Below are 27708 nucleotides of genomic sequence, written 5' to 3' on the forward strand. Positions count from 1 at the left end.
CAAAATATGCCCTACCTTCGTAGTTGACTCACTTGTTCTAATATATGATTTTCAATTACTATTTTGTTCTTACTCTAATTCAACCTTCAAAACAGGAAGTGTAAGTGGAAGTAGTAGAGAAGCATATATGCAGCTTATGCATCTTAAATGTACTTCTCCAAAAGGGTCGCGACCAATGTAAAGATATTTATATAACTTTCATCGATTGCGAAAAGTTTTTCGATAGGTCAACGCATGGAATGCTCTTGAACATATTAAAAACCAAAGGTATTGAGGACAGAATTCTGAGTATTAAAGAAAACTTATATTAGAAGTAGAAAGCAGTCGTTCAAGTCGATGGAGGGATTAACCGACGAATGTTACATTCAAAGAGTAGTCAGACAGGAATGAATCTATATTGACCGAAGTTGATTGAATACTGAAGACTGTGAATAACTTGACAATGTAATTCTCATTGTTAAGATTTCACTATTTTCAGTATTATTAGGCGTGTCTCATTTTTTACTGACTGAATCAAAATCCTGTCTCTTTATAGGTTGATAGGTCTTTATAGTCCATTTCCATCATATTGATAGCACATTATGTATGCAAATCCCTAAACTGTTGATATGGGTGACTCAATGAAAAATAGATATTTGTCAACAAGTTTACAGAAGTATATAGGAAAAAAATTTTAAATTGAGTATGACCACCAGGTATAAAGGTTGAAGTAGAATAGAATACAATAGTTTTGAGGGTTACTAATTTCTAAATATAGTTGCCAGTGTCGGAGTGATGGAGATTAACAGGTACTAATGAATTTGCAAGAAATGTAAGATGTTCATTTTATTGGTTATATATAAAATAATTTGTGGCCGTAACAGGGGCCGATTTGTAAAAAAATGAATATTATTTTAATCAAATTCCATTTCAGACTCACTGCTTTCTTCAAAATCTAAGGAATCTTCAACTCCAATGCTAATTATTACCAGTTCCAGCATTGCATCAGTCATATTATCCAAATTCCACATTTTATTTTCTTCCTTGTGAGCATGACTAACAGCATTTTTCCAATTTTCTGGAGTTACTTTTGATAAGGAATGTTCTAATAATTGTTTTAAGTCTTCTAATTTAAAAGTTTTGTTGTTGCGTCCGACTTCACCCTTTACTTGAGACCATATATTTTCTATCGGATTCAGATCACAGTGGTATGGGGGTAAACGTAAAATAATTACATCACGGTTTAATGCCATTTCATCAATTATATATTTTTTATAAGCTGCTTTTTGTTGCCTTACAATAGGTAATAATTCCTTTTTTGTCGAATTCTCCTTGTACTCAATTGCATGTTTATCCAACCATTCGATTATCTCTCTTTTTTTCATGCGGTTGTTGGCAATTTTTCTGCTAGTTTTGAATGGTAACTAGCATTATCCATGACTATGACAGAATTTTTTGGAATTAAATCCAACATTTGCTCAAAATATTCTTCAAAATCGTCAGCAGTCATTTCCTCGTGGTAATCTTTGGTTGATTTTGAGGCAAAACTTAATAATCCACCATTGACAAAACCGTATTCGTTTCCAATATGGGTTATTATGAGTCTGCGTCCTTTTCCAATGGGAATATTGTTTATTCCAGTAGATACACCTTCGATAAATGCCTGACGGGAACTTTTCACATTTGTATTAACCCATAGATATGGTACAGTATGACCTTCATTTAGTCAAGTCTCTTCCAAATAAAGAATTGTTTTCCCTTCTTCTCGGTACTTTTTAATAGTTCTTAGATAATCTCGTCTCCAACATACAATGTAATCTTTTTCAATTAAAACGGATTTTCTTCTATTCTTTTGCCAACGAAATCCCATCTCTCTCAATAGTCCCCATAATTGCTTGTTGCCCATGATTGGTAACTCTTCGTTTTCTCTAATTAATGTTTGGATTTTGTCCAATGTTGGAAATTCTTTGTTAAAAAAAATGACTGCGTCTTATCATCTTTTTATGTATTTCTTTAATTTCCAAGGGTTTACCCCCTCCACTCTTCTTGGAAGATGAAACAGTTCCTCCTTTTCTTTCTTTTAGGAATCTATAAATTGTTGCTTCTCCAACCCCTGTCATATTTGAACACATGTTAACGATTTCACGAACATTACTTAAAGGGCGTTGATGTACAAGTGCATCGTGTACATTTAATATTATATTTTTCTCTCTTATACTGAAGGCACCTTTAAAACTACACTTAACCGCGATAAAACCTGTTGTCGACGTCATTTTTAAATGCAAATAACAAAATATCGACACCAAAAACGTAGGTAGGTAAGACATGAACAATGTACATCTACAAACTACATGGAAGATGCAAACAATTTTTAATTTATATTATTGGCATAAGCTGTAATGTGGCATAAAAACTACTTAAACTATCATTAGTGAAGCCTTATCAGTAATTCCAGGTAATCGTTCAAAGAAGGTATTCTTTTTGTGTCAGGCAATAACCTGTATAGAAAACAATAATCACCTTTAAATTACTGTTTACATTAATTTATTTCGTGAAACATTGAATTCTCTCGTTAATCACCCGTGTATAATTAACAATAATCGTGTGGCATATATACCGACGTTTTTTACGCACAAAAAAGGTATAGTGAGATTAGTGGACACTTATTTTACAGAAGATTTTTTAAAAGATAATGAATTGTTGACGGCATCTTAAAATATTAATTTTTTTATTTATTTCAAAACAAGTATAGGGTGACGCCTATGGTTTTTTGACCTGTTGAGGATTTGCATACATAATGTGCTATCAATATGATGGAAAAGGACTATAGTTTTTTTTTGATTTTTAAAATTATTTTGGTGAACAACCTGTAAAGGTAGCGTAAAAGATTGATTCGATCTATAATTTTCTTAGAAAAATGAAAGGAAAGAATAGCGTTCACAGTATCTAAAGTCTGTATTTTGTTGAAAATTTGCCGAAATAAATTATTTACCGTTAATCTGGGAACAGGTTGAATAGTTCACGGTAACTTTGTCATACACATTTAGTTTCGGAACTATCAACTTGCTGGGATATTAAACGGTGGCTTTGTTGGCATCTTATTAACTATTTATAAATTGGAGCTGACGAGATGTTATCAACCCGCTGTTACCAACAGAAATTACCCTGAAACTATGGTAGGGGAACTAAATTAAAAAATACCAGTGGCGATCCAGAGATTGTGATATTGTCATTCGCTTTTTTTATGTATTAATAAAAAAGTTTTTTAAACATTTTAATTTGAAGTATTTTCTGTATAACATTTAAAAAATATTTATTATAAAAAGTATTTAAAAAATGTATGGCATTAAAACCTGAATAGTTATTTGATAAATTGAAAAGAATGTAACGTTTTAAACGTCATTATGTTTGTTATTTTTTTAAATAATTATTTAAAAATAATAGTAGGAAAAACAGAAGGCCACGAGCAGGTTTCAAAAAAGTGGAATAAACAAAGTTAAAAATGAAAGGAAAATAATTTAGGAAAAAACCGAAATCAAATAAATAATGAAATAATGAAATCTCAGATTTGATTAACCCTCGAGCGGGCGCGCCCGTATATTTTGTACACGTCCAATAGAAAAAGTCGTCTAAAAATAGAAGTGTCGTCAATCTGGCGATATCGTCGCTCCTATTCGTCTAGTAGAGATCTGTCGTTCGAATAGTTGAATAATATTTTTTGTTGCAGTTGAGTTTTGTGAGAATTCTTAGAAATACGAGAGTGACGGTTTTGTGTACATAATACACGGCGCGCCTTCTAGTGTAAGTATTTTATCCATTAATTATTTTACTTTATAAAAAGTTGTAATTCGAAATTAAAGTCAAATTAACTTTAGTTTTACTTTATTTTAGGTTGAACAGGATATTGTAACATAATTGAGAAGGAATATAACGGCTACGCCGAGAGAATATCATGTAAGAATTTAGTTGCGTTGTTATATTATTTGTATGTTACTTTTTTTTTATTTTTGCAGTGCTAGAAAGAAGTTTTTAACTGAGGCTGAGTTATATAAAATTCTTAATGAAGATCCAGAAACAGAAACTAGTGAAATAGAATATTCCGATGAATCTGAGACAGACGAAGAAATAATACACCATAATGTCCACAATTCTAAATCTAAACAAGAACAGAATGACCACGACAGAGCCAGTAACTTCGAGGATAATACTACAGTAAGACTCCGCTGTCGTCGCAATCAAAAATTAAAAATATTATCAAAATACTTCCAGGACCAAAGGCAGTGGCTTCAAAAGTGACCTCAGAACTTTCAGCTTTTGAAAAAATTATAGATTCTGATATATTAGAGAACATCGTACAATTTACTAGACAAGAGAACGAGACATGAAACATACTTCATAAAGTGAAATAATGGCGTTACTGGGAGTGCTTTACCTCCTAGGCACTAAAAAGGCTAACCATACTAACGCACTTAAACTTTGGACATCTGATGGAACAGGTATAGAAATTTTTAGAGCTGTAATGAGTTACAAAAGATTTTTATTTTTGTTACGTTCAATGCGCTTTGATGACAAAACCACAAAACATGAACGGAAAATATATGACAAACTTGCACCATTTAGAAAAATATTGGATGCATTTGTTAGTAACTGTAAAAATTCCTATAATCTTGGTGAATTTGTTACAATAGACGAAAAACTAGAGAGATTCAGAGGACGTTGCAGTTTCATCCAGTATTTACCAAATAAACCAGCAAAATACGGTATCAAGCTGTTCATTTTGGGCGATGCACAAACTTACTTTGTTGGAAATTTAGAGGTTTATTGTGGACGGCAACCTGAGGGACCTTATGCTGTATCAAACTCTCCCAGTGATATTGTAGATAGGCTTATTGATTATATAAAAGGTTCAAATCGCAATTTGACAACCGATAATTGGTATACCAGTTATCCTTTAGCTATTTCCCTTTTGGAAAATAAAATAACTACAATTGGCACTTTGAGAAAAAACAAAAGGGAAATACCTATTGAATTTTTACCCCAAAAACAAAAAGAAGTGGAAACGTCACTCTTTGGATTCCAGAAAAATGTCACTTTGGTTTCATTTGTTCCAAAAAAAGTAAGTCGGTCATACTTTTATCCACGATGCATGACACTGCCACCGTAGACGTCGAAACTAAAAAACCAGAAATTATTCTAGATTATAATGCCACAAAAGGCGGTGTGGATACTATTGACCAAATGTGTGTATCATATTCTGCAAAAAGAATAACCAGAAGATGGCAACTAATTATATTTTTTTCTCTAATGGATATGGCGGGTATCAACGCGCAGGTGTTGTTTTGTGCCAATAAAACAAATCCCAAAATATGTCGCCGAATTTTTCTAAAGAATTTAAGCTTGAGTTTAATGAAAGTACATCTTTCAGAAAGAGCGACAATGCGATATCTTCCTCAGCATATTCAAGGTTTTCTAGTGAAGATATAAATCATGTGAAGAACCTACTAGAACAGAAGTGCAAAGCTCTAGAAAACGTGGACGTTGTGCAATATGTCCAGGGTCAAAAAATTCCAGCACAACAGTTAGATGTGGGCTATGTAGAATATTTGTATGTAAAATGCATTCAGAAACCTCAATTACCTGCGTAAAATGTAAGAACAATGAACGGCAGCAATCAGAAGAAATCGAGTGAAGTAACCCGTAGGTACATGTTTTATGTTTATTATTTTATGTAACAATAAACTATTTTTGTAAATCGTGGTTGTCATTTTGTTAAAACGCACTAAATTTGGTAAAATTAACTAAAATGTGTTTTGTGTACAAAATACACAGCGCGCCCGGTTATGAAACGGTAGTCGGCGCGCCTGCTGTAGGGTTAAACAAATACCTTCACCTCGTCTAATAGTTGGAGATTTTAATGCACATAATTACATATGGGGATCAAATCAAATTACTCCTTTTAGGTCGTAGGGTCGAAATAATGTTGGACAATTTTCAGTTAAACCTACTAAACGATATAAACGATGGAGGAAATACTCATTTTGACATTTCTACTAGTAAATCCTCTGCCATAGACCTTTCAATATGTGATCGAGCATTATCAGCTACCTTATCTTTGGATGTACTTTCTCATTTAAACGATAGTGGCCACTTTCCGATTGTAATAACAAATCCTGACAGTACACAACACTCTTGTAATGTTGAAAAATGGAATCTCAAAAATGCAAATTGGCAAGAGTTTTATAATCTAGTTTTAAATGAAATGAATGCATTACATGAAATTTTACACAAAGAATCAAATTTAAATATCAAATAATAATTATGATAGTCAAATTCAAGAGTTTTCCAATGTATTAATAAATGCCGCCGAAAAAGCCGTTGGTAAAATGAATTCCAAACAGTTAAATTCGTCAGTCCCTTGGTGGAATTATGAATGTCAAGAAGCTTTTAAACTTTCAAAAATACTATTAAATCGATTCAGGAAATATAATATACTTGAAAATAAAATAGAATTCCAACGACTAAAAGCACGAGCTAGATTCATCATTAAAAGAAGTAAACACAAATCATGGAAAAAGTTTGTTCAGAATTTAATTCTTCTACACCAATTAATAAAGTGTGGCAAATGGTACGAAAGATATTCGGAAAAAATACCTCAAACCACATTAACTTCTTAGAAGAAAAACAAAAAATATACACTTCTTCTTTAGGCATAGCCAATATTCTAGCTAATAGTTTTGAAAGATTCTTAAGCAATGACGTTCTTCCTCCCGATTTTTTGATCAAAAAAGAAAGAGAGGAATCCAAAGGTATTGATATACCGCCTGATGAAATTTCTTCTTTAAATTATCCCATAACCATGGATGAATTAGAATACTCATTCATTAATATAAAAAACTCTTCTCCTGGTCCTGATAACATCCCTGCAATATTTCTTCAAAAATTTCCTTTATCTGCAAAGAAACACTTGCTGAATATCTATAATAATATATGAAGACATAACAAGTTTCCAAAAATTGTCATCTATTGTTAATCTATTGTCATCCCTATTTATAAACAAAATCTAGACTCTTTGCAGATGACTTAATCATTTTTGTTAAGGAGATAAATGATAAAACCCTTCAGACCCATCTACAGAAAGTGCTATGGAATCTCGAATTGTGGACAAATTCCACAGGTCTTCTATTATCAACAACAAAATCAAAGGCTATTTTCAAAAAAAAGAAGTTCAATCACTCCAGAATTAAAACTATTTAATAAAGAAATAAAATATGTTGAGAAAATTAAATGTCTAGGCAAGACATTTGACAACAGATTATCCTGGAACCAACACATTCATGATCTAAAAAGTACGTGTCAATCTGCACTTAACATTATAAAAACTGTTGCATACAACACGTGGGGAGCAGATAGTAAAACACTGACCCTTATGTACAAGTCATTGATCAGGTCCAAAGTCGATTACGCTTGTATTATTTATGATTCAGCAAAACCATACTAATCCCCATTAATCCTGTTAACCACTATGTAAAATCAGACCCTTTTAGGAATATCTTTAAAACACATGCTAGGCTTGACCTTCCTTTTTATGAAAGGCTAAATAGATACCTCAATGAACTTGAATTTAAATTTCCAGATACCTATTGTATACCAGATATTAACACTGTTCCCCCTTGGACTGTTCCCATCACATCTATCAATACCAAACTCTCTATATATAAAAGAGCAGATAAACATCCTAAAGCATTATATCAATATGTCCTCCAAGAACTTATGACAACACCATAATCTTATATATACCGATGCCTCTAAAACTATAGATGGAGTGGGAGCAGCATTATGTCTAATAAAACAAAAATAATAATGAAACTCTCTAAATTAACATCCATTTACTCAGCCGAGTTAACTGCTATTCTCAATGCAATAAATTTTGTGGTAGAAAATAATATCAAAAACCCTGTCATTATTACGGATTCCCTTAGTTCTGTAATTGCCCTAAATAACTTATATCCTAGCCATCCAAGTCTACTACTTATTAAATTAGCATTAAGCCAACTGCAAACTATGAACATAATGGTAAACTTTGTATGGATTCCTTCCCATATCGGAATTGCTGGTAATGAAGAAGTAGATTCCTTGGCAAAACTAGCAATCTCGATTCCGCAAGCTGTAGAAATCAGAAGCATTCCACATCTAGATATACAACCTATAATCAAGAACTTAATAATAAATGATTGGCAGACCAAGTGGAATCAGTCAACATCCAAACTACGAGAAGTAAAACATTCTATATTACCTTTTAAATCAACCCCAAATAAGCGTATACATCAAACCATCCTATCTCGTCTTAGAATAGGCCACACCGCCATCACCCATAAACATCTGCTGGAGAGTGAATTAAAACCACAGTACTACGTAAGTGATATTGTGCACAGTGTTCGCCATATTTTACTGGAGTGTCCTTTATATTGCATTCAGAGACTTCAATATAAATTACAAAATACCTTACAGGCAATACTAAGTGACGGAACTGATATGAAAAACTCACATGGACATCATACTTATATTCCATAAATGTACTAAATAAATTGTAAAACTTTAAATTGTACAACACCAATGACCCTATGAGGTTGAGGCATAAATAAATAGAAAAAAGTTAATTAATTAACAGAAAAAAATTAAAAAGAAACTAGAAACAGAAGATAATGGAACGACACTTAACAGGAGTTCATCAAATTAACAAACTCATTGTCATTAATATCTTTTACAATTTAAGTCATGAATTGTTGCCCCAGTAAGAGTTGTGGGTGATATGATGATTCAAAAAAAGGTTAAATATTTTTTCTTTTATTTTAACCATAGAAAATTATCTTCTTATTAACCCCAGTATATTACTAAAATTATGATAAATCGGTAAACTATTTTAATAATTTTAGAATTTCATAATGATAAAAGATCGATATCCGTGAGAAAATAAATATTTGATATGGATGTTCAAAATATAAAAATTGTATAGCAAGTGATATATCATTGGTTATTGACATTTCCGTGTATCAAAAACTCATTTGCATACACCTTTATCGAATTCCAGTTTCTCTATCCCCTTGGTACGTATTTTATGCTTTCACAAACGATCTAATTGATTTAAAAAAAAATAATAAAGGCGTGTGCGTGTTATTATACATAGTGTTTTTAATTTCTTCATTATTCCACAAGTTGTAAAAAAATTTAAATCATAATATGCAAGTATATTTTATTATAGTATTTATGTATATTTTGAAAAAAAAAAAGATTTAATTATATTTTAATTTTTAAATTTATTTCCCCCAAAAACATGAGGAACTTAATTTAACGGGTAATATTATCACCTTTATAAACATCTACATCACATCTCTCACAAAATGGAGTCCCCCAAGCCTCAATTCTCAGCCCCATACTATTCCTTCTTAGCATCAACGATATAAACTCTCTTGTTCTCCCTCCAATAAAATACTCAATATACGCAGATGGTCTTGTTCTTTATTGCCAAGGCAAAGTTACAAGGAGCACATGCTCTTTCCTTCAAAATAACTCTTAACAATCTTCATTTACTAAAATTGGAGTCAAATTTTCATCTGGAAAATTTAAAGTCATAAACTTCTTTAGAAGACATCACACTCACCCTCCTCTACTTCACGTAAATAGATCTCCTCTTTAAGTGGTTGATAAACACAAATTATTAGGAGTTATATTCGATAAAAGACTTACATGGAGAGATCAGATACAGAATACAAAAACAAACTGCCTAAATAGAATCAATATCTTAAAAACTCTAGCTCATCATCAATGGGGAACAGAAGAGAAAGTCCTTTTAAGAATTTACAGAACATTGATCCGCTCTAGGTTGGATTACGGAAGCATTCTCTACATATCTGCTTTCGATACTCATCTTAAAAGTCTCAATACAATTCACAACATTTCTTTACGCATTAGCCTCGGCTCCTTTAAATTAAGTCCTTTTGAAAGTCTTTATATCGAATCTTCAAAACAAACCTCTACTTTTTATAAAACGACAACGTTTACTTCTGTCTTACTTCTCTAGAATTTCTGTTAATCCAAAAAACCCAGTAATTAAACTAATTAATACTCACCACCCTGTCCTAGATAATAGTCACCCTCGAACACATTCTTTCTCACAAATTTCAAAAACTTTGCTAAAAGACACAGACCTAAAACTTACAACTCCGTTTACTACGTCCAGAATTCCCCCGTGGACAAAAAAGCTGTCTACTGTCCTTATCAGCTTGAACCAAACAGGCACAGAGGCCTCCAAAGAAGAACAGGCCGTCGGTTGTGCCGTCAGTACCTCAAATACAACAGTAGCGTCATATCGGTTTTCTCCCAGATGCAGTATACACAGCCGAACTGTATGGAATACTCAAGGCATTAGACTCGCCCATTGCTAATGAGAAATCATTAGCAATATGCACCGATTCTCTTTCCGCCATTGACTACATCAGAAATATAGATTCCATACATTCTTGTACAGTGCATCCACAGTATCTGCCAACAGCAGTCAAAAAATGGTGTTTCAGTAACTATCATCTGGATACTATCCCATGTTGGTATCAGTGGAAATGAGAACGCTAATCATGCAGCAAAACTGGTCTGCTCCTTAGAAAATATGGAAAACATACAACTTCACCAAGACCTAAAGGCCAGTATCAAGAACATCGTACTAAGCACTTGGCAAACACACTAGAACGTGCAAAATACAAAACTACGCACAATTTAACCAACTGTTGCCTCCATCACCATGCCTCAAATGAGCAGAAAAGACAATATTATTATCAGAAGGCTCAGAATAGGTCACGCTCGTCTTACTCATGGATATCTGATGTCTTCTGAAAACCATCCTCGCTGTGAACATTGTAATGAGTCCTTAACAGTCCAGCACATATTACTAAAATATGTCCACTACAAACCTCAAAGAGACTACTATAACTTTCAAAATAATTTAAGTGATCTACTCGGTTCTACAAACATGTACAGTGCCATAATTCGTTTCCTTAATTCGTTTGTAATTATATTAAGATATTGTTAATGTATCCTAACTTGTATATAAACAGATTGTATATCTATGTAAACATAAAGATATTGTAATAAATTTGTTCCAGTGTCAATGGCCCATAGTTGCCGAGACACTTTAATTTAAATTAAAAAAATAAACAAAAAAAAAATTATTTCCGATTAGTGTTTGTATAATTAAAATCTGTGACTACTCTTCCTGCAGTCTTGTTGGATGGAAGGAGCAGCTCGACAGAACTGTTCAGACAGGGGATCTACAGCCAGATTAGCACCATACTGATAGACTTTCAACCCATACAGTTCATAGAAACAGGATTATGCCTCGGAACAGAAATGATTTTATTACGACGACCAACGTGAGAAAGAGGACAACGAATTTATGGAAAGTGAGAAATATGCTTCACATCGGTACTTGGAACGTGTCTCTAAACAGAAGAGGACAGGAAATTTTCAAAAGAGCTTGCAGAAAAAAACTATAGACATATATACACAATAAGAGTGAAGAAAAAAGGGTCAAATTATGCTGAAAGACGTTCTGATGATTTACAGTGATGTTTCGAATGCAACCAGAGCCAAAGAAGGAGTGTCCCGGTTAGTAAAGCAAGTACAAGAATGTACATATATCTCAGAAAACTTCTTCTTCTTGATGTGCCTACCAGTGACGAAGATTAATAGTATTACAAGAATTAATATTGACCTCAACAGGCTTCCGGGTTAAACCGCGTCGATTATCACTGCGTCACTAGGCAGTGGCGCAATGATAATCGTCATAATGGGAAAAGCCAAAGAAGAAGAAGGAGAAGAATGAAGTAAAAAGAACTAATAAACCCAGAGTACATAGAAAAGGAGACATGGATTGGCTAACTAAAAGAGCTCTATGCAGAGGAAGATCAAATCGATGGCTTAGTTCCAAATGTAGCGAACTACAATTTTTCCATTTTTGAGCTATTTACACAGTAAATCGCATAATTATTTTTAATAAATAAAAGTTTTGTTCCAAATGTGGCGAATTACATTAATTTAAAAATTGGCGCCAGAATATAATTATAGAACCATTAGTATCTACGTACACAATAAACGTAGTTTGCATTTCCATATGTAGCTAGCAACAGATAGCCACCTTTGGAATGGACATCTTTCGATGTAGGTGAAGTTAGCGCCATTTGTTTTATTATAATCCATGGTAGAATAAACACTTCCCTCACACTAAAATCGTCAGAATAATTGTCCTCTAGAATTATATCCCTATGCACTTTGTTCGAGTCTTCTCAAACTCAAAACAAAAGTTCGTGGAAGCACTGAAGTACAGTATTAACCTGAACGGATTTCAAGTCATAAAACGCGCTCCCATAACACGGAAAAATGCACAGACAGGCACTATCCAGACAAATTCCCTCAAACGAACTCACCTTGGCCATAAAGTCAATAATTAACCTTATGTCTATGATCTTTTTCGACGTCTTACCTGAAAAAACTTTTACCAACATCTCTGTAATGAGATCTTTCAAAATATCGCATTATCCCAATATATCATCCTCAGTAACTAGTGCTGTTTCAACTTATAAAAGAAAAAAAGAACTAAAATTAGCAACCAATATAAAACTCAAAAAATTCAAAATTTGGGCATTGAAGTGTTAACACAAAAGATATGCCAAATCTCTGTACATACGCATAAAAAGAACAATATATGCAGAATATGCAATATTATGCAGTTTTCATAAAGTCCGGTATCTAGCTATCACTGAGAATATTTATACAATAGTTTGTAATATTTAAAGTGCAATGGAATTGTTTATTATTCATGAATCGATTATAAATTTTATTGAGTATGAATCAGTCGGTGGCTATAAATTCCTATGGAATTATGAAAAATTATTTTATACTTCCGTTTGAAAAATCCATTAAAAAATATATTTTATATATAATATTTTTTTGTATTGTAGTATTTAGGAATTATTTTTGAAGTATATAATTTCTACAGCTATCTGCCGAGTGAATATTAAATCGAGAAGTCTCGACTTATCATTTTGTTTGCCATAATTAAATTATCATAAAAGTTATTATTTAAACAAAAATTATTTTATTGAGACTTTCAATAATTTAAATATTAAATTTCATGCTTAAATTTTAATACAAAGTGAAAATGTTGCATAGTTAACAAATAATCAAAAAATGATCTAATAAGGAAGTTTCGACGGTAAAGAATTTGTTTTTATTAAATGTTCTATTAAGTGTTTCTTTTTGTTTACACCTTCAAATCAGTGATTTAAAAAAAAATCCTTAATAAATATTATAGACTACAAGCCCATAGGACATTTTAAAGTGTCATTTGACCCAATATGAATCACATATAAATCAATACTACAATATATACTAACAACTTTATATAAACTATACCGCCGATTCTTATCGGTACTCAAAGCATGGGGGTTCAAATTAAGAGTTGCGCCTTAGATTTCTCACCCTTGTTCTAGTCGAAATGTACGGCATTGCAAAAAAACTAATCTATATACCGATCTAAAACTATGTGTATGTCAGTCTCTTATTCAAATATATTGTTATTCGCAGCCTCTCATATCATAGTGTTCTTATCATGAGAGCAAGCATCTCTCATCTTACTTAATGAAGAAAAATGTGTAACAAACCTATGAGCCTACAATACACAATACATAAACATATAATTATACAGGATGTTTCAAAAAAAGGTAACCCCGTCTCTAGGGTAGGTAAAAAACTGAAAAATAATTGGGGTTTGCTTAGTAAAAAATTTTTGTAATGCCATCCGTTTTCAAGATACAGGGCGTTGAAGAAATTACGCATTTTTTACGATTTTGCTGAAACTACTGGCAATATTGTAATGAAATTTTATACGAATATGTTTTGGAAGCTGATACATCCCATGAATTTTTTTTTATATCTGATTCTCATAGAGGGCGCTAGTTACACGGATCGTACTAAGTATTAGTCAATATAACTTTTTTAACAGTATAATTATTAATCAAAATTTCAAGTAAACTTGCTTAAACATCATTCAATTTTACACGAAAAAGGTACTCTTGGTAAAACTCGATACTGTGTACCGTTTTCGGAATATTTTGATTTGAAAATTATGAAGTAATAATTGATGCTGGTAGTAATGATAAAGTTCTAATAGGTATACCTCTATTTTCTCCAAGTGTGCCATGGAAATCTGACATTTATTGATTGTTATGAAGATAAATCAACAATAATTAGAGTTTTAAAACCTTGATATTTGTAAAATCAAATCAAAATGTACTCAAATGTTGAATACACTGACATGTTATTAACCTTAGGCGAATGTTTAGGATGTTCTAGTGCAGCTGTGACACGTTATGCAGAAAAGTTTCCTAAAAGAAACTTACCAAGTAAAAAAACATTTAGAGCCGTTGAACGACGTTGTCGAGAAACTGGGAATGTGAGACCAAATAAAATAAATTCTGGTAGACCAAGAACAACAAGAACAATTAATAAGGAAAATAATATTTCAAATTTACTTGATCAAGATCCCACAGTTAGCGTAAGGAATATAGCAAGACAAACAAATACTTCTTCTTCAAGTACTTGGCGGATACTGAAAGAACAGCAATTACATCTTTATCATTACAGACAAGTGCAAGAGCTCTTGCCAGATAATCTACCGGTTAGAGTGGATTTTTGTGAAACATTGCAACAAAGGACAGCCCACAATCTAAATTTTTTAAAATGCATTCTTTTTACGGACGAGGCCACCTTTACGCGACAAGGTTTTTACACGAGTCAAATGGGTATCACATTACCAACACTCATTTAAAGTTAATGTTTGGGCAGCAACTTTAGGTAACAAATGAATAGGTTATCATATTCTACCTGGAAATTTAAATGGTGATATGTATCTTGATTTTTTAAACAATTCCTTATTCGAGATATTAGAAGATTTAACGCTAAACGAGCAAAGATCTTTATTTTTTATGCACGATGGAGCTCCACCACACTTTGATAGAAGCTCCGATTCATTGGCCTCCTCGGTCATGCGATTTTAACCCTTTGGACTACGCAGTTTGGTCGTATATTAAGGAAAAAGTCTATGCTACAGAGGTAAATTCACGCCAAGAATTGGAAGAAAGAATTCAACGTCAGTTTAATGACATCATAGCTGATCCCCTACCGTTTAGAAGGTTAATGGAATCTTTAGAAAAAAGAATAGACTTGTGTATTCGCGAAAACGGAGGGCATGTTGAACACTTACTGTAACTGAATTTTATTTTATGTTTTTAGTCATTAATTTAATTTTCTTCTTGTGAGTTTTGTTTAATTAGTAACTATTTTATACCAGCATCTATTATTACTTCATAATTTTCAAATCAAAATATTCCGAAAACGGTACACAGTATCGAGTTTTACCAAGAGTACCTTTTTCGTGTAAAATTAAATGATGTTTAAGTTTACTTAAAATTTTGAATAATAATTATACTCTTAAAAAAGTTATATTGACTAATAGTTAGTACGATCCGTGTAACTAGCGCCCTCTATGAGAATCAGATATAAAAACAAATTCATGGGATGTATCAGCTTAAAAACATATTCGTATAAAATTTCATTACAATGTTGCCAGTAGTTTCGGCAAAATCGTAAAAAATGCGTAAATTTTTTTTTCTTCAACGCCCTGTATCTTGAAAACGGATGGCGTTACAAAAATTTTTTATAAGGCAAACCCCAATTATTTTTCAGTTTTTTACCTACCCTAGAGACGGGGTTACCTTTTTTTGAAACACCCTGTATATTATCTAGTAAAAATATAGAACATAAATTTAAGGAAATATGTTTTCATTGCTGTATAATATCGCATAATAAATAAAATAAGGTATAACTTACTCGACGTATCCTGCTTCGGCTGGACAGTTGTCGTTACGGGCTGAACAGTGTGTATAGAAACGGGAACCGAAGTGCTCGTTTGGGTCATCAAGGGCTGGACTGCAAGAAGTGTCGGGGGGTTTACGGACGCAGTGTTCCCTGGCGAGGGTGCCCATCCTCCTTTCATGTCCTGTAAACAACCACCACATTAATCAAGTGTGCTTTTCAGTTAGCCACCACACAACTGACCTACGTTTGCCGATCTTCTACCAATTAAACACCTCATCTGTTTTACGAATGTTTAGTGGGTTTATCTAATTGATCAAATTTCTTAAAGTCTATTGCTTTTTATTTATTGGTAATATTATTATTGTATTACTAACGCCTTCAATATCACTTGGAAGAGATCAAATGATATAGCTAAGACTAACAGAAATAAAATTGATTGATTGCAAACGAATATTTGTGTCGAGGCTAGGTAGCTCAATTAGCTTTAAAATTATTAACAAGATATACGAGAGAAGCATTAAATAAAAATCCTATTCTTTTGAGAGATAGGACTAATATTGTTTTGAAACTATTTGCTTATGTAATTATTATTATTAACTTTGTTTAATGGTCATCAATCGCATTTTTAATTTAGGTCCATTTAGAGAAAAATATTAAATTTAGTGAACAATTTCCGAAGTGAAAATCGTAACGTCAAAATACACGTATTTTCAATTAAAATTGTAGTTATTTATCTTTAAATAAAGTGAGTAAGATAGGATTAACATGCTATGCGCGTGAAATGCCCTGTATATGAAGTGTTTAATTAATTGAAAAGTTCTACAACGAGATTTAAAAAAAAATATATTTATAAACAAAATTCGCATTACAAATGACATAACGGTATCTTTGTTTATTTATTTTAACATAAAAAGCATTTTCAAATATATGAAACGTCGTTTTGTTTGAATAAAATAATTTATCTCTGGAATAAAATAATTTTAAACCAAAAATTTTTAAATTAAAAATTTCATAGCTGTCATCTAAAAAAGTATTTAAATTTTTGTACAAATTTTCACCCAAGCTTTGTTCTTATAGAAAAAAAAAAAAAAAAGCTGAAACAGGTTAATTTTTATTTTTATGTGGACGTATTTTGTAGATTTGGACAGTTATAAATTTGAACCCCCAAATCGTGGTGTTTATCTTACCTAAAATCTTAAATAAAAAGGGGTAATTTTTAGCATTTGGAATTTTTGGGTTTCAATTTGAAACCTAGAATGTGCGAAAGCTCTTAAAGGCGGGATCTATGATTAGTTTGGCAGAAGAACTTGGAAAATAGAAAGTTAAATTATTGGAATATTGGCACTGTAAAAATCAGATTCATAAACATAAATTTTACTCCGGAATCGAAATCAGATAAGGTGAAACAGGAGTAGGGTTTATAGTTACCAAAAGATGCGACAACCCGTTCTCACATTTAAATTGATATCAGAATTTGCACCATAAGACTCAAAGGTAAATTACATAACGTATATATATATATATATATATATATATATATATATATATATATATATATATATATATATATATATATTATCCATATTATATATTATATATATTCCATTCCTAGATGTGTTAGTTATTAAGAAAGAAGATGGAAGCATAGGACATACAGTATACCGAAAACCAACCCATACTGACAGGTACTTACACGCAGACTCACACCATCATCCTGCACAATTAAATTCGGTAATAAAAACCTTAATAACAAGATCTGAGAAACTGGCAGATGAGGACCATAAGAATGAAGAAATGCACAAAGTCAAAACAAGTCTAAGAAAAAATGGTTTCTCCATGTTCATGATTGAAAAAGCACATAAATCTCGAAACAACAGCAAAGATCCAGAAAAAGAAGAAAAACCAGTCGGTAAAACTATCCTGCCCTATATAAAGGGTACGACAGACAAAATCAGCAGAGTTCTAAGAAAAAACAAAATAGAAACTATTTTTAACACCGACAGAAAAATAGCAACCATATTACCATCAGCAAAAACAAAAGTTGCATTAGAAAATCAAGGCGTATACAGGATCCCGTGTGAAGACTGCGATAAATCGTACATCGGACAAACAAATCGAAGGATACAGGTTAGACGCGAAGAACATCGAAACGCCATCGAAAGAAAAGAAAAAACTTCATCCCTAGCACAACATGTCATAAACACAGGACATAAAATAGACTTAAATGGAACAACAATGCTAGCCAACATCGAAAATAAGGCCAAACGTGTAATCAGAGAAGCCATAGAGATCGAAAAACATCCGAAAAATTTAAACACCAGAGATGATGCCCAAAGACTCCCAAATACGTGGAAAACAATTCTGCAGAAAAACGTAAAAATTAAAATAGCGAAGAAGACCACGCCCACTCTGCGCACAGGACCAATGACAAGAAGCGCAACAAGATATTTAAACTCAGCGTGCAGCGACCGAGAAATCAGTTCGCCTGTAACATCAAGACGAAGCAGAATCTGACTTGACAATGGCAAGTGTGACCTTGCCGAAACGTCGTCAAAACAATGGTTTTTCTAAAAACCAAAAATATTTAACGCGGAGTCAAACCCGGAAAACAACTGAAACCATATATATATATATATATATATATATATATATATATATATATATATATATATATATATATATATATATATATATTAATGTGATATTAAAAGTCAGAGGTGGGCCAAGCAATTAATTAGCTAATTAATTAATTAATTAAACTTATTTAAATGATGCAATTATAATTTTATCACACTATTTAATTCTTTTATCTCAGGGTTATATTCGTGCTTCAATATCTATGCTTTACATATGATAGGTAAGGTCTGAGGAATACCGGAATAATAAACATATATGATACAAAATTATATATTGAAATAAAATTCACACTCAAATATCTTAAACAAAAAATATCTCATACAATGATTATCAAAATTTTGTTCTACGTACGTGAACCTTCAAAATTTAATGTTATACACTATATAAATTAAAATTTCAAATCAAAATTGTTGTTCTATATCTCCTGATAAATATTTCTATCTTTTCTGAAGCAATTAAAAAAAAAACTTTATTGATAAAGAAAAACTGACGAATGTTAAAAAAAACTTTCTCTCTGTTGATGAGTTGTCCAAATCCTTGTTCCTTGTCGCCTACACTATCTATTCTTAGCAGTTCCCTAGGTAATCAAAAATCTTACAACAAATTATTGCGAGCCTCTCGTCTTCACTGATCTCCTTCAGATACACGTATCGTTCAAAAGATAAACTTCTTCTCCTCTCGATAAACTGAATCTCTCGTTCCGGCCTGAACAGTGACTCTTGGAATATATAAGCAGAAAGTATGACTTACAATATTTTACTGGATCAGCTTCCGTCAGGATACACTTAGTCCACGAAAACTCACAAACATTCACTTCTAATGCTTACTATCACGACTGTTCGCCTTGTACCCTTGGAAAACAACTGATGATCTTTTTTTCCTCTAAAATCTAGCTAAACTCTCATTCATCTATCTCTCCCACTTTTTTTTTACTCTTTGTCAATCAAAGTTCGTCATATTTACCCCCATTTAGATAACAAACAACAACCTTAACTACAATTATAACTTTCCTAAAAACTATAAACATCGTTTCTACAAATCGTTTCTACAAATTCTTAAAAACTAACGGAGAAATATAATTTCTAAATTCTACCCTATTGTCTTTATTCACTATACAAGTCCATTTGGAAAACCCGGTCGTATTGTTCAATTCACTACGTTCACTCAAATATATTTTACAAAGAAAATAATTTATGCATATCTTAAATTTTGTTTACTACAGGTAATCCAAAGATAATGGACTTTCATTTCTTTGAAATATCTTTCATATTTTATCAGTTGAAATATTTTGAATTATTATATTTTATAATTTGAAATATATTAAGAGCAAACCAATATTACTTTTAATTTTTACATAGCATAACAACTCTCCAGGATATCTTTAAAATCTATTTAGATGGTCTATTTAGTAATTTTAATTTTATCTTTGGCGGATAAAATGAATCATAACAATATATATGAAGTAACAAAAAGTCCAGAGACCTCTCTCTGATAGTAAATTAGGTGAACCGCAAATTCAAAGCCTCTTACTAGAGACTTTTAACGACGCCAGAAGTCCTTTTACTTCAACATGCATCTACGATTCACCTTTGAAAATTACTATCTTTTTCGCTCTTTACGTAGAGAAAGACGTTTAAATGAAAGTAAAAGATTGCATTTCATTTCAGTCGGAACTTCATCATTGCTCTACACGTGTTTCGAGTTATTCAACTCATCATCAGGAGCACTTGTGGAAGTTCAGGAAGGCAAGATTGAGGGTAAGATAGGTCCTGGACGTAGACGTATATCCTGGCTGGCCAATCTTAGGAAGTGGACTGGTCTAAAGTCAACTGATCTATTTGGAGCTGCTGTGAATAGAATAAGATGGGTCAATGTGGTCGCCAACATCTCTAGAAGATAGGAACATTTAGAAGAATGCCTGAAGGGTATTTAGAAATCTTAAAGGCATATATTTCAGGAAGCTTCAGAAAGCATCTAACACCCGGTCCTGTCTTATAAATACGTGTGATGTTTCAATATTAGAACAAAATACTATTGCCACCTTTGAAGATGACAGCCAATCTAGCAGTAGGAAACACTAGTAAGGACGTGACTGACAAGCTGTAAACACCACTTAATCAATACATTCATGGATCACAAAATTGCGAATAAATGAATCCAAGTCGATCCACATTACCTTTGAAAATAAAAATTTAAAATTTGCCAGTTAGATCGAAGTTTCTTATGCGGTATCAACAAAATATCTAGGTATCACCTTAGACACGAGGCTGAGCTGGAGACTACACATCAAGCAGAATAGAGAAGAGTTTTGTATTTGATATAAAAAAATATGTTAGATAATTGGGAGAAAGTCTACATTATCCATTTGTAACAAATTTGGAACTCTGGGGATGTACTAAAGCTACTATAATAGAATAAATATAATCCATAGATTTTAGAACAAAGTATTACTAAATTGCTAACAAAGTATTGATAAGTGAAGATTTTATAACTATGGAAATGTCGAGATAATTCAGCTCCTTGCCAACAATGCTGCTATTGGAAGACTTATAAGGATAAGACCAGTTAAGCTAGTTTAAGTGTATAGTAAGAACCAGAATATAGTGCTATATAGTTTTGTCTTGTATTTCCTAAAAAAAAACGATATGTGGTAAGCTAACTCCTATTTTCCGGAAGAATATTTTGGAAAAATCTGCAAACCTTTAGTACACTGTTCCCGTAATAAAATCATTTTTGTTTGCATTTAACATCATTTAAAAAGGTATTTCCATTAAGTTAATAGTTAAGCATTAACTGTCGTGATATGGGTTTTCTTTTTTAAATCTTAATAAGCTTAATTGTAAACAGGTTTTATAAAAAATTAAGTTTAAGACCATGCACATCTGCATTATCGTTGAGTTTTAACTTCGTTAGCTAATCATAATTTTAGATTTAATTAAAACTTTCAAACCACTTGCTTTTATATCCATTATAACTATGAAATATATAAAATACTCTAGGGATAAAACTGTTTAACTAATTCAACATTTAACTGGAGTACCGTTATCGAAATGTACTTTCATTAAATATTTTAGATCTGACGCTAGAGTCTACTCTAACCTTTAGCCAAACTACGCAAATATATTATGTCAATATACTTTATACAACAATTACAAAACTGGTAAAACATTAAAACTGTATTTAGCACGGTCAAGTTAACCCTAAACTAGCATTGAGGTTACAAAAATTGGCATAGATGTAAAAATTGGTAAAATGTGTAAACAAAATGTTAAAATTTCTCATCAATCTCACACTTGCAAAAAAATTATTAGAGGTCAAAGTTCGCAAATATAGGTTTTTTCGAAATTTCCGCGGGAGCCATATGTGCTTTCTGTCGTTTTCCGAGTTTCACTCCACGTTAAATAATGTTTTGAGAAAAACCATTATTTTGAAGAAGTTTCAGCAAGGTCGTACTTGCCATTGTGAAGTCAGGTTTCTAAGAAGATGAATGTGAGTGTTAGAATATCCAACATAAAAAGTGGATGTTGTTCTATATGAAGTGATATTGTTGACAGTGCAATGAGTAATGTCATAAATAGGTCATAAACTACTGTCAGTCAAGTTTTGTATTGTTCTATATGTAAGAAGGAATAAAGTATAATTGTTGATGGCCAGACGTTTATTGGTGCATATTTCCTAAAGTACATATTTCATTGTCTCTTGATGTCTTCAAACTAGAAGGAGGACTTCACCTAACTTAAATTATAACAGGTTTTGGGCCCAATCCACGTGTGAACTGTGAACAAGTTAGGTTCGTACTTCATTCGATGTTATTACGTTCGTATGCACTTGAAGACATTGTAAAAGGTATGTGTAAGTGTCCTGAGGTTAGTGGAGATTCAACTTCAGCGGAAATACAGAAGCATCAGCAATGGTTAAAAGACGATGCGAAAGCGGCAAGTTTGTTAGCAGGTACGCTAGGAAAAACTGTTGCCGAGCTCGTGTTGACGTGTACTCACGCTAGTGAAATATGGGACAAATTGCGTGCGAGATTTGAACGTAGCAGTACGCAACGGTTAAACATGTTAATTGAAGCCTTTTTTAGAGTCCAACGTGATGAAAAAGAAGATATTAGTACACATGTTGCGAAGTTGCAGAAACTGTTTGTAGATTTAAATGATAAACTGCAGAAGCATGATGAAAATGTTTTATCCGAAAGAATGTTAAATGGTCGGATCTTATCAACTTTGGGTAAGGACTTTGATAATTTCAAAGATTTGTGGGACACGATACCATCAAAGAATCAAACTTTGAATTTACTGATTGAGAAATTGTGTACCATTGAATTACGTGACCAAAGTACTGTAGAATCTTTTGCGTTCGTTGCACGCAATAGCCCGACAGAAAAATACAATCAGAACCAAAGTATGAAGTCAAAGAAAAATGTACATCGTGCAAAAGAAAAATTTCCATGTCATAAATGCAAGAAATTAGGCCATTGGGCGAAAGAGTGTCCGTTGAAAAAATCAGTTGAGAATTTAGGTAAGAATAAAAGTAATGATACTGCTTTTTTGTCTGTTGTTTTAAGTGCCTCATCTAACAATTGTATTGAAGCTGGAAAATGGTATTGTGACAGTGGAGCCACAAATCATATCACTACAGATAAGCAATATTTCTCATCTTATACAGAATTTGCTGAACCAGAAAGTATATCACTTGGTAAGAAAGATGTATGTATGTTGGCCCATGGACAAGGAACAGTAAAAATTCAAATGCATCTGAATAATAAATGGAAAGGTGCTGACTTTAAGAATGTTTTTTATGTTCCTGAAGCAAGTGCTCATTTGTTTTCTGTGAAAGCTGCTGCACAAAGGGGTTTTATTACAGTACTTGATGAAAAAGGTGTAAATATATATGATAAAAACACTTGTGAATCTGTAATGACTGGGTACTTCAAAAATGGCCTGTATGCACTTGATATACGTGTTATGAAACCGACAAATCCCGTTCAAGTAAACTTAGCAGAGTCAACAGATATGTTGCAAGTGTACCATGAAAGATTTGGTCATCAGTATAAGCAACACGTAAAGAAGGTATTGAAGAAAATAAATATAGACATTGATGGGTGCAAAGAAAGCTTTTGCGATGGATGTGCAATTGGAAAAATGCATAGATTGCCATTCAAATCTAGGATCAATCGACCACAAGTCATTGGTGAGCAGATCCATGCAGATGTGAATGGGCCCATGTCTATAGAATCACTGGGAAAAGCACGTTATTACGTATGTTTTAAAGATGACTTTAGTAAGTTTCGGAAAGTTTTCTTTATGAAACATAAAAGTGAGGTATGTACTTTCTTAGAACAATTTTTAAATGAAGCTAGTACAAATGGTCATGTAGTAAAGCAACTGAGATGCGATGGAGGGAGAGAGTTTGACAATAAGAAGGTATCTGAACTTCTTGCGAAGAGAGGTATAGAGCATTGTATCACTCCACCCTATACACCTCAGCAGAATGGTGTTGCTAAAAGGGAAAACCGCACCATTGTAGAGTGCGCACGTTCCATGTTAAACACATGTAAGTTGTCCAAACAATTGTGGACAGAAGCATGCAATACTGCAGTGTACATTCTGAATCGCACAGGAAAGTCATCAATTGAAAGTAAAAGTCCCTATGAACTGTGGTATGGAAAGCCAATTGGAAGCTTGAAACATTTAAGAATATTTGGCACTGAATGTTATGTTCACATTAACAAGAATCTTCGCAGTAAATTTGATGACAAGGCGATACATGGTTATTTAGTTGGTTATGTGAATGACAGGGATGGTTTTAGGATATGGATTCCATCTGAAAGAAGAATCGTATCGAGTCACGACGTACGATTTAAACCTGAGGTTATATGCAATTTGCGAATTGTTGAAGTTGAAGCCAAATCAGTGAACCAACATCAGTCGGAATGTTTTAGTGTGAATGAAAACTCCGAAGAAGTAAAAAGTGGTATATGTGAAATTGTGGAATCTGAGAATATAAAAAGTATAGAAGAAAGTGCGAGTGAAAATCAAGAAGTGAATAGTAGTAGCTAACAATGATATTCAATTAAAATATATGTCGACGAATGAAATGGTGGCTGATATGTTGACCAAGTCGTTAAATTCAAAGAAATTGCAGTTAATCTGTAAGAATTTGAATTTAAAATAATGTTTATTTAAGGTCTATTATTTAGCTTATCTACTTTTCATGTTGAGGGAGAGTGTTAGAATATCCAACATAAAAAGTGGATGTTGTTCTATATGAAGTGACATTGTTGACAGTGCAATGAGTAATGTCATAAATAGGTCATAAACTACTGTCAGTCAAGTTTTGTATTGTTCTATATGTAAGAAGGACTAAAGTATAATTGTTGATGGCCAGACGTTTATTGGTGCATATTTCCTAAAGTACATATTTCCTTGTCTCTTGATGTCTTCAAACTAGAAGGAGGACTTCACCTAACTTAAATTATAACAGTGAGTAATCATTGGGTATGTAATCCAAACATATGTACTGGCTATATAATAATATGTCTGTCATTCAGACCTATAACTACGTAGGAAGCGCTTCTATAGTGGTCTAGATCAGCGGTTCTCAACCTTTTTTACTCAGCGACGCACTAACGTACTCCTTACAGATTCGCGACACCCTTATATGTACAAATTTTTGTTAGTGGTAGGTAAGTACAGATGAATATATTAAACATATTATTTTTTATCTCGTAAGAACATAACAAGCAAAAAACATGACAGAAAGAATACATAAAATTAGTGTGGAATTTGACCCTGATGACTTTTGCAAAGTATATCTATCCGAGGACGAATTGTAGACAGACACACTCTCATCTCGCTGTCCACATCAAGTAGTCGAGACCGGTAGCTAGATTTTATATTTTTCAGAAAATGCAGATTCACATAAATAGGAGGTCGAAAACGGCAGTAAAAGTGATACTGCTTTCTTTGCTAATTCTGGGTATTCATTCTTAACTGAAATCCAAATAACATCCGGAGCTACTTCTCTAAATTTTGATTTTAAAACTGTGTCAGAATACTCTTCAATAAGTTATTCCTTTTCAGAACTTGTTCTCGTCAAATGCAATTAACCATTCACAGTTATCACTCAAGACAGAGGGAAAGTATTTAGTTATCCCTTCTTGCAACTTACATAAGTGATCTTTCATCCTCTTCTTTAGTAGAGTTTGTTCTTCAGATTTCAAATTAATTAAAGTTATAGAGGTTTCGGGAAAAGCAGTCAAATCGTTTTTTTCTATAACCGAGTTCCAGAATGTAAGATTTTTGGAGAACGCAATTATTTTATCAGTTGATGATATTATGGTTTCCTTTTGTCCTTGCATATTCAAAGAATTAAGCTTATTAAAAATGATAGAAAGGTAAGCCAACTTAGCACACCAAAGAAGGTTTTTACAAAAACCACTTTGGCCATCTTCTGTTTTAAAAAATTCGAGTAGTTCGTCTTTAAGTTCTAAAACTCTGTTTAGTATTTTTCCTTTCGAAAGCCAAAGAATTTTACTATGAAATAACAAGACTTTATGATTTGCGCCCATGTCTTTCTCAAACATTCTTGATTTCACCGGACGAGGTTTGATATAGTTGATCATATAAACAACAGTATGAATAACGGTGTACTAAGCAGATAAAAGTAAATATATTTTTCTCCTACTAAAATCCCAAATATTGCGATTAGTAGCGAAAAATAATTTACGGTTTGTTTACATATGTGAATTTAAAAAGGCTTCGTAATACCACAGTGAGAAATTTCTGGAAAAACACTCGCTTTCGGTAAAAACTAGTGTTTGAAGTGATAAAAGTAAGTAAGGTTATTTACAATTCGAAACAGTTATACTGGAGGAACTCTGGCCGTTAGCTTTGCGACGTTGCCAAAGTTAAAAATAGTTCTGTAAACTGAGGACTGATAGGAACTGCATTTCTGAGCGGTTGAAGCGAATCTAGTTCCTTTCGCGGTCCTTAGAAACAGATATGATGTACACGGACAGTGATGATAACGCGTCAGAAGGCAAGAAGAGAAAAGATAGAAAGTCAACTTCACCTTTCCTGCAGAGCAAAAAAACTGCCAGAACTCCAAGCAAAATAAAACCAAAGGAAGAAGATTCAGAGGATTTGGACGACGTTATAAGCATGTTCAAGAAGATGATGGAAGAACTGAAAGAAATCAGGAATGAAAATAAGGAATATAGAGAAGAGATGATAGCGCTGAAAAAAGAAAATATAAAGATAAATCAAAAATTGGAAGAAACACAAAACAAATTAACCCAGGTTGAAAACAAAGTAGAAAGAATTGAAAAATAGATGAAAAGAAATAACATAGTAATTACGGGTCTACCAATAAACGCAACAGATGAAACACTCTTAAAAAATAACGTAAAAGATTTTATACAAAAGCACCTAAAAGAGTATGTCGAAATAGAATCTGCAATGAAGTTAAAGAACAATATATGTCTGGTACAAATGAAGCATTATGGTGAAAAAATTAAGGTAATGAAAGAAAAAAGCAAACTCAGATTTCTTACTGGAGAAAAGATCTTCATCAACGATGACATGACCGAAAGAGAAAGACACATGAGGAAGGAAATCGTAAATAAAAGCAAGGAATTAAGAGCTGAAGGTAGAAATGTAAAGATAGGGTACAGAAAACTAACTGTGGATGGTATAAATTGGGTATGGGCCGGAAATGGTACTTTCAAACGAGAAAAATCTAGAAATATGGACCCAAAAAACGGCATATAGTAGTGGAAAAAGGAAAAGATGGCCCATTATGCCAACGAACCCTAGCGATGAACAGGAAAATGAGTTTGAACATAAATAGCACAATAAAAAATAAGAATATGTATCTAAATATTGCGACATGGAATGTTCGAGGAGTATACGAGGAGGGAGCATTAATTAACCTAATAGAAGAACTAAAAAAATATAAAATACACATCTTAGCACTACAGGAAACACATTTAACTGGAAACAACGTCGAAAAGATTGGCCCATACACGTTTTATACAAGTGGAGGCAATAATAGGAATTTTGGAGTGGGTTTTCTGGTACATGAAGACGTGGAGCAGGTAAAACGATTCGTAGTAAAATCTGACAGAATGTGTGCAATTAGAATTAAAGGAAAAAATAACATGAT

The 27708-nt window shown here is 32.6% G+C and overlaps 1 protein-coding gene across 1 annotated transcript in view; it reads right to left on the reverse strand.

Annotated features, from left to right (window-relative positions):
• LOC140452550 (nucleolysin TIAR-like) overlaps positions 1–16025 on the reverse strand; it is a 364201-nt gene extending 348176 nt beyond the window's left edge. The window contains exon 1 of the mRNA XM_072546876.1: positions 15916–16025. Within this exon, the coding sequence (XP_072402977.1) occupies positions 15916–16003 (88 nt within the window). The 5' untranslated portion in view covers positions 16004–16025. The remainder of the gene's footprint in view (positions 1–15915) is intronic.
• Between the last annotated feature and the right edge of the window lie 11683 nt (positions 16026–27708).

Source organism: Diabrotica undecimpunctata, chromosome 10 (genome assembly GCF_040954645.1).
Source record: "Diabrotica undecimpunctata isolate CICGRU chromosome 10, icDiaUnde3, whole genome shotgun sequence".
Lineage (NCBI taxonomy): Eukaryota > Metazoa > Arthropoda > Insecta > Coleoptera > Chrysomelidae > Diabrotica > Diabrotica undecimpunctata.